The sequence below is a fragment of the Cloeon dipterum genome, chromosome 2 (genome assembly GCF_949628265.1).
Source record: "Cloeon dipterum chromosome 2, ieCloDipt1.1, whole genome shotgun sequence".
Taxonomy (NCBI): Eukaryota; Metazoa; Arthropoda; class Insecta; order Ephemeroptera; family Baetidae; genus Cloeon; species Cloeon dipterum.
The window spans coordinates 6,247,292-6,261,457 of NC_088787.1; the positions used below are offsets into that span (position 1 = coordinate 6,247,292).

The 14,166-nt window shown below is 37.3% G+C and overlaps 1 protein-coding gene across 5 annotated transcripts in view; it reads right to left on the reverse strand.

Annotated features, from left to right (window-relative positions):
* LOC135935889 (homeobox protein SIX6-like) overlaps nt 1-12,375 on the reverse strand; it is a 44,036-nt gene extending 31,661 nt beyond the window's left edge. The window contains exons 1-4 of one of the 5 annotated variants that reach the window (XM_065478510.1): nt 12,126-12,375; nt 7,780-8,219; nt 5,920-5,994; nt 5,582-5,745 (exon numbers count right to left, since the gene is read on the reverse strand). In XM_065478510.1, the coding sequence (XP_065334582.1) occupies nt 5,582-5,745; nt 5,920-5,994; nt 7,780-8,202 (662 nt within the window). In that variant the 5' untranslated portion in view covers nt 8,203-8,219; nt 12,126-12,375. Of the gene's footprint in view, nt 1-5,581; nt 5,746-5,919; nt 5,995-7,779; nt 8,220-9,748; nt 10,021-12,125 lie in introns of those variants that run through there. The other 4 variants (XM_065478507.1, XM_065478509.1, XM_065478505.1 and 1 more) reach the window with 4 other exon arrangements.
* Between the last annotated feature and the right edge of the window lie 1,791 nt (nt 12,376-14,166).

Below are 14,166 nucleotides of genomic sequence, written 5' to 3' on the forward strand. Positions count from 1 at the left end.
TAAGTTGGAAAAAAGTGATATTGCGGGCGTTTTGGACCGTTATTTTCCAATTTTTACCAAATAAAAAGAAAAATCTTGCAATTGACCAGTTGTATAAACCCTTAGTGTTTGAAGCCGCCAACAGATGGCGCCAACCGTACACTTTAGTAATAAATTTAATTTTAAGGAATTTTCGCTTCGATTTCAGACTCAATCCTCTGCACTCTGCATTCTTCACTTAATATGCTTTCTTTTGACGTGCTGAAAACCAAAATCAGCTAAGCCAATCTCCGTAGAAATGTTGGAAAATATTTTTATGTTCCACAAAATAATCTTTCACAATTATGCGGCGATTGAATTACATAATCGATTTTTGTTTTCAGCACGTCAAAAGAAAGCAAATTAAGTGAGGAATGCACAGTAGCTAGATTGAGTCTGAAATCGAAGCGAAAATTCCTTAAAATTAAATTTAATATTAAAGTATACGGTGGCGCCATCTGTTGGCGGCTTCGAAAACTTAGGCATTATACAACTGGTAAATTTTGAAACCAGGAAGAAGTGAAATTGGAAAAAGTTTAAGAAAAATTTAAAAATTAGTGTTTTCAAATTTTAGAAAAAGTTGAAATCTATTTAAAACAGTTTTTTAAGCTCAAAAATTTGTTTCACAAACTTAATTTTAATTTATTTTATATTAATAAATAACCATATTAATTTTTAACAATATCACAGTCTTATTTTGATTCCAATTAAAGTCTTTTATTCAATTGCATTCAATATAATTTAAAATTACCAGTCCAAACTTATTGATTAACTTGTTTGCACAATATTTAAGCAATGTGGACACACACAAATGTTAATTATTTTCATTGAATAGGGCAAAAAATTAAAAAAAAAGAATCATGTTTTCCTCTCCTCACCTCCAAGCTTATACATTTTTTATTAAACGACCAATTGTTGAGCAATAAATTAAAGTCAGCCGACCGCAGAAAAGATTATCACAATGATTTGTCCGGTCTGACCGCAATCCTTGACCTCGTGCCTGCGTGAGTGAATGATACACACGCTTTTTCTCCGATTGTCCATTTGTAATTAGCATCGATTTGAGCGAAAGCCGAATGCTGGACGGCAGGCAGCAGCAGGATGCGCGCGCGGACGAGACGTTGGAAATTATGACTAATTACTTGCGTGGCACCTCTCACGCCGCTTCCCACAGCCTTTTCTGCGCCGCGCGACGAGTTAATTAAACCGCTCGAACCCATCACTCACTCGTGCTTTTATGTCTGTGTGACGGGCTAAACGCGCCCCTTTTAATTCTCCGCGCTGCTCTCAAAACAAAAGCAGACATATCAGAGGAATTTTATTTCTCTCCGCTGTTTTGTTTGGCTCACAATGATATTTTTTTTTAAAATCATGTTATTTGAATTCCTTTTTTATAAACAGGATTAAAAAATGGGAGGTGGTAATTAGGTGAATTTAATCAGGTATCAATACTTAAATTATAACTCTGATTAATTTAAAAATTCAATTAAATAGAGAAACACGAAAATTGTAACAATTTCCGATGTCAATTCAATAAAAATTAAAATAAATCCCTCTTAACCCTTTTATTTTTAATTTTCCAAAATAAAATATGGCAAAAATTGCGCCTTTTGTAATTTTAAAGCCACTAAATATCCATTTCAAATTCTTTAAAAAATTCAAACCATCACAGTTTCAATTATCTCTTCTCTTTGTTCAATATTTAGCCAGCTGGGCGGATAGATTTTTGTGCTTTTTACGTTTGCGGAGAGCGCGTTTAGGTTTAGGGAAGGGTCGGCGGCGCGGCCGCGGGCTGCTGCGTTGCACGCTTGACATCAATACTAATGAGATCTAGGCGCGCTGCACGCTATGGTGTAATGTTATTGTTTTGCACGCCCTCGAGCCTCTTCACTTTTCAAGCGCTTTATTATTCGATAATGCGCGCCCGCCGTGCAAAATACCCTGCGCCGCATACAAAAGGGGGAAGAACGCGCTCGTCTTGTCATAATATGTGCACTTTGCGTTCGATTCGGCGACAGAAGGCGCGGCTAATGGACCCACTCGCTCGTCAAACGCATCCTTCATCGTCTCCCTCGAGTCTTTTGAAACTCGACCGCAGAAAGAACAAAAAGCAAAATGTGAATTTCGGGTTGTAATAAAGGATGGATTAAAAGAAATGGTATTGTTGGGAATAAATCAAATTTCAGCTTGGAATATGTGGAATTTTTTATTATTTATTGATAGCCAAAATGTTGTAATTTTACAGTTAAAAAAATTTTGAATCTCATAGTCGGAGAATTTACTGAAATTGAGATTTAAGGCAATAAACTGCAGGGAGAAAATTTCATGTAAAAAATCTGGCAGTGTGTAGACGGAAAATAGGGCAAGAAAACATACTTTTTTACAACATGTCTCAAATTATAACAAAATAATGAGCTCTTCATAATTATTTTAATTTGGATTCTCATAAATTCTTTAAATTATATGTAGTTTTTAAGAGATATTGCGTTTTGAATTTGAATATTAGCCCCTAAATAAGACCAAATTTCAAATAGTTTAGCCCCCTCCAAAATTAAAATTAATTCCTCTAAATTTATTAAATTTATTGAAATAAAAAAAAGGATATTCATTCCTGTGGATGTTTGATTTTATCTGACAGTGCTTTATTTAACCACCCATGGAGGCGCCTTCTGTTTCTGGAACCCCAATTCTCCCCCTGCACTCTATGCTCGTTCCAATGGACAAACAAACGAAGCAAGAAAGAAAGAAAGAAACTATATATATAATATATACTTGTTCAGCTCGCGCATGCAGGCAGATCAATTTGTGCTGTTTCACGTGATTGGCCCGCCGCTCTTTTAAAACATAATAGCTGGCGTCGTTTTTCGTTCCTTCTCTCTCTATCTTTGCTTGTTGATTTTCCGAGGCGCGCGTTTCTACACAGCTCTTAATGGAGCAGAGATAAGTGCGTGCAGTGCAGTGTTTTCGTTTTATTTCCGCAGCCTGCCTGATGAGGGATGCGGCGGCGACGGCAGCAAATTGTTTTCCGCCAGCGTGGATAGAAATGTCAGCGCGAGGAGGGAGGGAGCGAGCGCCGAGAGGCGCGAACACGAGCAACGTCTTTTTAACACGTTGTTTGGTTTGCGCTTCATTTGCTTGACATCTTGGCGGCGCACTCAGCCAGCCTCTCCCGCGGTCCTCAGGGGGAAATGTTAAATTGGTAATGCCCCTCTTTAGCGAAAGGCGGCCTCTTAATTGACTCCCAAAGCACTGACCCTCTCCGCGTTGGAATTTACATCGGAATAATAATCCTCTCCGAGGAGAGCGCAGACTTGTAAGAGGATTGTAAACATTAGGGAAATGTCTACATTTAATTTCAACAGCCACGAAACATGGCTGTTTAGGCCCAGAATAAATTTTGGATGTATGGTTATTGGTGGAGTGTGGCGCGAAAAAACGGTCACGGGAAAATGCGCGACAAGAACCAAGTTTTGGTCAATATTGTGACGCATAATTTGCATTACTGTCTTTTGGATCGTAAAAACAAACTCTTGACACTCGTACGGCAATCCAAAGAGAGCTTTTTGTTTCCCACATTCAGACGCCATCTTGGACCTGCGCAGTGCGATCCAATTTTATTACAAATCGGGACCGCGCAGGTTTAATTTTTAAATCCTGAAGGAATTTAGGGTTTTATGGCCTTAAGAAATATCTTCATTCAACCTTAAAGCCAATTGACAAATGTATTTTTGCTCTTTTAGACCTTGGAAACTTAAGAGAGATATCTTGAGGATATATTGATATTAAATACACGTATTTATAGTCACGCTCTTGCTCAAGATCAGGATCTAAGGATATCTGGAGAGATGTTTTTTAAGATATATTTTAATCAATTCCTCTAAAATATGAAATACGAGCCTCCGGGTACCTTTCAAACTTGGCAGAGACATCTGGAAAATGTCTGATGTCCTACGAGATAGAAGCGTGTAAATTTATTTGTGATATTTTATGTGAATTAAAATCCTTGGAATCCGAGGAAAAATATCATGAGAACATTTATAAAATCCTATAATCTTTTAAGATATTTTACACATATCTTATATAAAGAGATATCTTGAGAACATCTTCCGATATCCGTCCAAATTGGCTTAAAAACCGTCTACTAGGAAATCCAGAGCAAAAATCTACCCTTACAACCCCATATTTTGAAATAATATGTCAACAAAAAAATCTGATTTCCCGTCAATCCCATTTTCACACTTTTAAAATGTCCTACTCCCCACATCTTTTCACTGTCCCTGCTCGATAGCAGATCTCCATTGTGTTCCTTATTGCAATGACGAGGAGAATTTAAGAGCTCCCGTGCGTAAGTCACATAAATAACCCTGGAGGCCGCGGGCAGCAGCCCCCTGCTTTTTCTGCGTATTTAACCTCGAGGCTAGCGCCGGCAAAGAGTGTCAAATTATAGTCGACGACGAGTGGGTCGCCGAGCAAATATTAACAACGACGACGAACACTCAATAGTCGCTGACAAGAAGGTTAATCCCTCGTCGCCTGCACGCAGCCCCCAGCCACAGCAGCAGCCGCGTCTTTTGTGCAGCTTTTCCAGCAGAAAAATAAGGGATGAAGGAAAATCATCGTGTTACGTCCGTTTTCGATTTTCGAGTTTCCTATTTTATTAATTGTTAGATAAGGATTTTTTTTAGAAATGATTGGCAAAATCAGCACGCAGATTAAGATGTAGTCTAGAGTTCTAGAAATTCAACTTCATTTCAGATTAGTGCGTCTTATTTAAAAATATAAAAATAAATTGCTATCAAATTACCCCAATAAAAATAAATCTAATTAAAAATTAAAATGAATAAAATTTATTGTTACAAATTAAAATCGATTAAATAAAAAATAGTACTAATTTAGATTTACAATGGAAAAAAGGAATAATGAGGTAAAAAACAGACAGAAGGATAAAAAAGAAGTGGTGCAGTTTGAAAGCGACGAGAGACGGACGCCGCGGAGAGCAGCGAATCCAATTTGCGCGATGTTTACAGAGCACTGCACATTCATGACGAGCGGCTCAAAATGATTATGTGCTCGCCCGGCTGCAACAATATACATATAAGAGCGAAGCTGCACGCGGGGGATGAAAAGGCTGCGTGAATATTTCATGAATATTTACGACACGCAGACGGAGCAGCTCATTTCCATTTCTTTCTCCTCCGCACGTGCGATTTCGAATTTCACGCCCAATTTGAGCAAATTCGGTTTCATTCAGAGCAGCCGAATATTTAATTTCTATTAGCGTATTCTCGATTTGAATTTTAAATTAATTTTTTTTATACACAGGCATCTGTAAAAAAATTTATCTCGGTAAAATTTTAAATAAAAATAATATACATTTTCTTGCAGTGTTTATTATTCCACCAATTGTTTGAAAAATATCATGAAAAAAATTCATCACTTAAAAAAATCGTGAAATTTAGGGACAGATTGTATATAATCCAATTTAAAATATATTGTACTGTGTATATAGCGTTGCGGCGTCGGAAGAAATATATATAGCTTGAGATTTTCGGTTTGTACTCACCGATTTTTGGCGGCTGCGGCGCGGTCGCGTTGCCGCCTGTTCTTGAACCAGTTGCCGACCTGCGTGGCGGTGAGACCCGTGGCGAGGGCGAGTTCGCGCTTCTTGGTCGGGTTGGGGTACGGGTCCTGCAGGTACCACTCGCGCAGCAGGGAACGCGTCCGCTCCTGCAACCCCAGTAGACGAAAATAAAAAACGATTGGACTTAATTTCTCAAACATTCTGCCGCCGGACGTATTGATATTAGATTTTTTTTGTTAAGAGAAAATAGGGGAAAATTAATAAAAAGCGTATGGGGTGCTTGATTTTTATAGAGATTTTAGATCAAGAAAGTTCATTACATTGTTTACCTTGAAGCAGTGGGTCTTGGCCTCGCCGTCCCAGATGCTGCGCGGCAGCGGGAATTTCTTGCGGACCTGTCAAGTGTAGCAGTCAATGGTCATTTTTATGTGCGCCTATCTCTATTCACTAAATAACGTTGTGAATATTTGTAAATTTTCTCCCCTTTAAAAATGCAAAACGTGGAGAGCCTATAATCACACAAGAAAAAATGTATGCGATGGAATTACAAAAAAGTGGACCAGAAAAATTGTAGATAATAATTGATCTTTGAGTTCTTTTTTGTTATAAAGAGCTAGATCATTACAAGTTTTAGTCAAATTAAAGCAACCCTTAACATTATTTTAAAATGGAAAATTCTGAATAAAGGCATTTTTACATTTTAATTAAGGCTTTAAAAAATTTTTGTTTAGACAAAAATAAAAAAAGCAAAACAGAGTTTTGCAAAAGGATTTAAAATAGCTGCGGATGCGAAGTCATTATATAGATTTTAAAATTCGTAAGTACAAAATTATTGTTCTGATCAACGTCTCATTGTCAATGAGAGCTAAATCTATTAGACAAATAATAAGATTTTCTAATAACAAGTTTGTATTTTTAACCATAAAAATAAATCTAATCTCAATTTATTCAAGCGTCGAAAGATTGAAAGTGAATAAAGATCGAAGTCCAGAAGACGCAATATATATCCTATATCCTACGAATTTTCTGAATGAGCATAAAGTTGCAGGTATTTTTAAAACTTAATTCAGACGATGTCCAGATAAACAGGCAAGAAATATATTTCCGTAAATTGGAACATCAACGGTAGATTAGTAAAAAATGATTTGATATTATGTGCATTAGAAGTGAAAAGATTTCCTTTGATGCGCTTCTCAAGCCCTAATATCAACCCGCTTTTAGTTGAAATTAAAAGCAAAAAATTCCGTCAGCTGCTTTTAAAATTTAATAGCATTAAAAATTCTATATATAGAGTTTTAATATTTGATTTCTTTATCTAATTATTGATGAAATAAAATATGGTCATTTGGGGGTGGAGGGTGAGAAAAACTCATTCAGCTCATTAGGGGAGGTAAAGGTACTAAATCTAATGATGTTAAGTTTTAGCATTTCTGATAAATTGAGATTTGGCAATGACAAAATAAAAAAAACGTTTTTTATTTAAATTTCTCTGAAATATCCAATCTGAAATTTGAATGCAGGCTTATTTGTGACTTGAGACTGCTTTTGAGGGGATTTTCAGATGTTTAAAAAATTTCACAACTTGGAATGTGGTGAAAAACGCCAAAACCCTGAAGAAATCAACGTGAGGAACCTTCTCTTTTTATAAATTAACCACAAGGAGAGAGAGATATTGCCATGTTGAAATATTTACTAAACAAAAATCCGATATTAATAATATATTAATATTATTTTTCACTCTATAGAGAATATTTTTAAATTTTGCTCCAAATTGTGCTATTAATTTCATAATTTAATTTATTAGACTAATTTTTTTGTCATTTTGTTAAAAATATGGCAGCGCAAGGTTGCAAAATAACTTGCCTTTTAACAAACATTACGTCGATGATGTTGACATAATTTTTTCAATATTTACCAATTTCTTGAAAGCAATGTTTGCTCCTCAGTTTTCAATAATTTTCTAATAATTATCGGCTTGCAAATTAGTCAGAAATTGAGGCAATTTAAAAGAAAAATCTGCAAAGTAGAGGAAATTTTTACCCCTCCGACCGCAAATTTTAGATTTTCACATGGAAAAAATTAATTTTTTGCATTTCTTTCGCAAGAAATTGGTTTATAAGCAATGCAGAAATATCAAATTAATATTAAAACAAATAAATAATGTTATTTCGGAGACTCACTCTGTACTTGTCGACGGGGCCGAGCGGCCTTCCGCGCAGCTTTTCGGCCTCGATGTAGTGCGCCTCGAGCCAGAGGGCCTGCAGCTTGGCGTGGCTGTCCTTGCCGAACTTGTAGTGCTCGAGGATGTGGTAGAGCTCCTTGAAGTTGTTGCTGTGGAAGGCGACGATGGCCCTGGCGCGCAGCACGGCCTCGGTGCGCGACAGCTCGGCGAAGTTTGGATTGGCGACCGGCAGCGACCAGAGGAAGCGCGCCAGCCGCTCGACGTCGCCCGACTCCTCCAGCGTCTGGCACACCGCCGACACCTGGCTGCACGTGAAGTTGAGCGTCGGCAGCGCGAAGATGGGCAACAGCGGCCGCGGCTGCGGCAGCTCCGGCGTCGACACGGGCGACGACGTCGGCGTCGACGGCACCGACGACGCCATTTCTTCGTTTGTTACCTCTGAAACAGCAGAAATGACCCAATTTTGGATTTAATCATTTGAATAAATTTAATTTCTAAATTGTGTATCGGTAATTTTGATGGAAAATTCAAATTTGAGGTCACGGTTACACTGAAATAATTAATTTTATGATTTTTATAAAAGAAATGTGGATTGATACACGACAAAAATTGAAAATTATTTAAATTGTTTGAAGCAATATAAACAGTTTATTGATTAAAAATTTGCAATAGTCAAAAAAGGGCCTTTTGCCTAATTTTTAAAGTTTTCTCCGAAATTTGGAGCGCTTGACCACATTTTCTTGGCAGATTTCGATTCCTCTCGTCGAAATCTGTCCAACAGCGTGTGAAATCTGTTAGGGAAACTCTTTTGTTGTGAAATAAAATAGGATTTAAAGTAAGGAGACAGTCCTCGCCGTTTGAAAAGCATGAAAACTTTGCAGCCACTTTACTAAAAATATTTAATGCTGCTACTCAGGTCAATTTTGGCTTTAATTGAATCTAATAGATCAGTCCCATGCATTGGCTACCAGGATTTTCTAGGATTTTGCAGTATTAATCCTCTTTAAAATGTTAAAAGCTATTAAGGAAGAAATTGCGAAGTGTTCGCGTTTCTAAAATGACAATCAAATATAGAAATGAATGTAATTTGCTCGGTAAATGTTAAAAAAATTAAATTTTAAATGAAATTGTCCTTTTAGCAAACCGAATTTAATATATACTTGATTCCCGCAGGTAATTATCGAATTATTCAATCTGGCGTTTAAATTGCATCAAATAATGTTTTAGAAAAAATATCCCTCTACATTATTTTACAATCACAACGATGAGAAATATTTTAAAAACTCCAATACGCCTTGACCTTTTTGTAAAATTATAAAATAAATCTATAGATCGCATGATAAATAAATTTCAATTTAATTTACAGATTGAAATACTGATGAGAGTGACGTGAGTGTCAATATTTTTGGTCAATGCGGTTCCCGACATAAGGGAAAGGAACAAAAATAATCCGATTTGAAGGGCGTGTAGGGGTGAAATGTGATATCAGGTCTAAAAATTGTGAGTAGGAGACACAAAAAGCTTATGTGAATGCTGATCGTATGGCTCAATTTTTTCTCTGCTCTTTTTTTTGATTGAGTAATAATAGACTTAAGGTCTCAAGCGGAGGATATGTTTTATATCAAACCAAACTGCTCTTGTAATGATATCAAACCTGGAAGATTTTGTTTTTAAAAATTATCAATTTTCAATATTAAAATCGTGTTTTAAAAATAATCATGAATTTTTTTAATTCTTGTTATTAACATTTTTTTTTTAAATTTAATGCACTTTCGTTCAACCCGAAAATTAACCAATTCATTAGAGTGACATGAACATCCGCAAATGAATATTTCCTGCTTATTAAATTGACAAAACGCGACAGACAAACAGACAGACAGGCAGCAAAGTGCCGTAGGTTTGTTTCATTCGTCAAATTGTATTTTCCTAATCAAAACAACGACGCATATTGGCCGTAAATTCGTTACCGCGGTGGTGGTGGCGGTGGTGCGGGGCTGCGGACAACATTGCACCCCCGACGCACGAGTTTACAAACAGAAACACGCGCGCCCTGTGCTGGTCCTCTGCCCATTGTGCGGCGCTAATTGAGTGCATTTGCTGTCGCAAATTGATTTCCACGCTCTCTCTCTCTCTTCTCTCTCTCACTCTCAATCACATCACAGCACACAAACTATATACGTGTGTTCCGTGCGTGTGTGTGCTAACGAGCGCGGGATGACAGCAGTTTTGGCGCCTATCTCGAGGGCTGCACTTCTCGCTGCTCTTGGAGGGCTTTTTCGATACACTTCTTCCCTGGATGAGCCGCGCCGCTGCTGCACCCTCGTCACCGAAAAATCAAACGTTGATTTTTAACCAGAGATGAGAACTTGTGTTTTTCATTTCATTAAATATATAACGAGCAGAAAATTCATTCGGGGAAAATGAAGCCAGAAATATAATATAAATTGTGCTATATACCGAGATCTTCTTGATCAGATTGGTTTTTGAAATAAATGCATTCCAAATTATTCCAAATAATGTGAGTACAAAAGAAAATGCTTGGATCTTCTACCGTAATATTTTATTTTCATTTTTAGAATCTAGTTTCAAAAGTATTTATTTTAAAATCAAGAAAGCTGATGTTCAAAATTTAATTTAATTCATGTTGCAGTTATCAATACAAATTTTTAAATACATTCCCAAGCAGTTCGCTTATTGTTTTGAAAATGTTATTAATAAAATAGCCTAGTCGTTTTGCACAACTCAAACGGCACAAAAAAAGAATAAACAGCTAAACATTTTTAAATTTTAGTGAAGAATTGTATACTTCATAGCGTGTATATTTAAAAATTTAGTTCGTCGTAGATGCATAAAGGCAGAAGCATGCGAGGTTTTGTTACTCATTTTGTGTCACAAAATAAAAATCTACAGAATGTCTTGTAAGAAGAGAATTAATATTTCCAGCTATTGAAGCTGGAGATAAAATTTAAGCAATTTATGAGCTTGTCGTTTAAATTGTTTTCTCTTATAAGAAATTTGCAGCCGGCAGTTTTTAGCCCGGCGCACCCTTCAGTTTGTATTTTATTTTACTTTTGAATCTGAACTCGCACCACTATTGGTTTTAAGTCGAAGAGAATTCTGAATTAATTGTCTGCTCGTTCTGTGATGAAATATTTATAACACCACACCGAGTCAATTGATGTTAAATTCTCCCTTTAAAAAATCTTAATCCTGAAGCATTTTTTGTCTTTGCAAGAAAAACTCAAATTTTATGCTTGGAAAAGATTTTAAAGCATTTCATAAATGACAAATGACTTTTTGATTTTTAACAAGTGTTTGCTGGTTTTAATAACCGGAGGAAACCAAGAAATTTTTGTCGGGCTTTAATTGGCTTTTTTTTAAATCAGTTGAATTTTAAGGCATGAAACGCGAGCTCTAATTAATAATGGAGAGTTTTAAAATTAAAATGATGATATTTCGCGTGCAACTGTTTAATTTCTTCTTGCTTTACATATTTCAGTGGACGGTTACCTCTAATTTGAGCTAATTTTTGTCAATTTAGCCGGTTAAAAAATCAGCTTGGCCAAATTTGTTTTTTTCGGAACACTGTATTTAACGCGGGATTGATCACGTAAAAATTTTCACTTTTCCCAGCAGTTCAGCACCAAAGTCGCTTCTAGCAAGAGACGGAAAAGTTCACTCAACACCTTGAAATGCAATTCAGTTTTGTGCCGAACTGGGAAAATTGTAAATTTTTGCGTGCTTCCCTCATGGTTTGTGGGATGAGGCAGGAAAATTTCAAATTTAGCTTTAATTCAGAAAATCCTGCTCTTCCGTGTACAATTATCAAATCCAGACTGAGTAACCGCGCGTGTTTAATTTTAGATTTGGTCAAATATCTTGAAAAATCACTGTTTAAATTTGTAAACGATATTTTCGCTTGATTTAAAATCCTCTCGAATTGTGAAATAAAATTTCCTTCTGGGAAGAAACAATATTTTCAAGCGCTGGCCAATTATTAAGCTTGAAACCCTTATTAGCTTATCTCTCTCTTAATTTTAATATTTTAAATAATTATCAGAATTGTGAAATTTCCAGAAAACTGCCGCACCCTTCAATTCGAATTTATTGCACTTTGAAAATTCTTCCTCCGCACAGCCCGATTTTTAAAAACCCTTTTTTCCGATTTGAGGATCGCACGCGATTGATCCGACTGGCAACGGCCGTTGGGTGTCGATGCGTTCGGGGAAACTTAACGCAGTCAATTAGCGGGGTGTGCGGCTGCGGCGCCGGGCGGGTCGGCGGCGATCGCTCGGCCTCAGCGCGGCACCTTGAAGGGTGCTTTTTGCGGCCGGAAGTACTCACGTTTGGCGAGAGGATCGATCACTGCGGCAACACTCGGCGACGACGGCGGCACATATTGCGTCGGCTGCTCCGGCGGCGGCGGTTCTTTTTCGGCGGTTTCGGCTGCGAGTTATTCGGCACAAATCAGGCAGAGATAATCTGAGAGCGCGTCGCTCGACATGGATATGCTATGATCCTAGCTTTGATACTGGTATAAATTACACAAGGTATCTCTTGCATTACGGACACGGATCTGCCTATGATCTGCTACCGACACCGTCATTCGTTGGCCCGCCAAGGTACGCCGCCCGCCATTGGCCGCCCCGCCCGCCAATCGCCCGCCCGAGTGGTGGGGAGCGCTCGCCACGCCCCCTAACGCTCCCGCTGCCGCCATTATTAATTAGCCTCTTACTTAACGCTCTCGCTCCGATTTTCTCTGTGTGTACGTGAGTGTGTGTGTGCTGCTGCCGCAACGAGATGAAATAATAATGAATGACGAAAAGCTGCTCGCGAGATTCTGTGAGATGGTTGGTTTTTCCAGCAAAAAACTGCTCGTGATAGGCTTTCCGCTGGGCACTTTAGCCAGGCAGGTTGCATAATTTACTCCCAAGCCAGCAAAATTGCTGAAAAATTACAGATTTCTCTCTTTTTTTGCTCTTTTTATCCCTGTCCTAGACTGGGAAGGGCGCGCACTGCACTAGCATGAATGCTGAAACCCCAATAAAACCGCGAACGGATTGAATGGGCGCACCAGACCGCACAGGGACCCAGCCCACTCAAGGGCCACTTGCCTCCGCACCGAGGACTTTTTTTGAAACGCTAGACATTCGTCCCGTGAAGCCAAATCACGCATGCTGGAAAGGTGCAAACCAGCCCGTTGAGCAATTTGAGCATTTCGAGTCACTAAACTAACCACTTTTTGCCATCTCTGACATTGGATTAGCCAGTATTAGAGATCCCAATCGCTCAAAAACCTCCCATTGCTTTGACACTCCTGAGAATGCCGCTGAACAATGCGAGCCAACGGGCTGGATGTGCACGCTTCGCAGCAGTTTTGAATTTTAGGTTTATTTCATAAATATTTTTAATTTTGAACCAATTTTTCCTTAAAATTACGAAAATATGTCTTCAAGAGAGTGATATGTAAGGTTTTAAAAGAAATTTGTTTAGATTTTTGCAAATATTCAAAGCTAGATAAATTACAATCTAAAAAAGGGGAAATATTTATTTCAAACAAGAACTCGTGGCATTTAGTTAAACTGAACCGCTGTTTCGGCGAATCCATAAATAGTGTCCGGCTCATTAAATGAGATTAAATAAACTCTGAATTACTCCAAATTCAACGAGGATTAAGTTTGTTATTCAATTTCCCCTCTTTAATGGAAACTACGAATAAATCGTCCTTGTGACTGATGCAAAGTGGGAGAACAAAGCAACAATTATCTCGGTGATCTGACTCTTTGAATTTATTTTTAGCGTGGAAGGAAGGTGCAGTAATTTGTAAAAAATGTCAGTAAAATTGTTAAACATTAGTACCAAATTCTCTAAAATACCATTTTACAAAATGCAGCATTCAAAAAGTTATGTCATCAACGGAAATGAAAATTTATTAGAATTGCATCTGCTGTCCGCTGAAGGAAAGAAGTGTTTTTAGAATTATTGTCTTATTTGCTTTAGTCTGCTAATTTTTTTAGCTTTGAAATTCCTATTTTTCCAATTTGATAGAGCATATTACAATTTAAGAGCTGAAAAACAGGACTTTTAAATAATTGCTCAGAACGCAGGATTTCTTGCAAACTGTATTAAATATTAAGTGTCAATTGTGCCGATAAATCTTACAATGCTGCATGTTTTAAAACCAAATATTTTTACTACAAAGCTTAACAGAACATTTTTGAAAACATACTTTTTTAAATTCGGGAAAAAATTAAAATTTTTCCTTGGTTTTTGCTATTTACATTTTTGAAAATTTTTGCGTAATAATTCACAATTTAATACAGTTTTCTTCATAATTCGCCCACCAATTACTGAATAGATGAAAACGACGCGAGGTATTGAAATC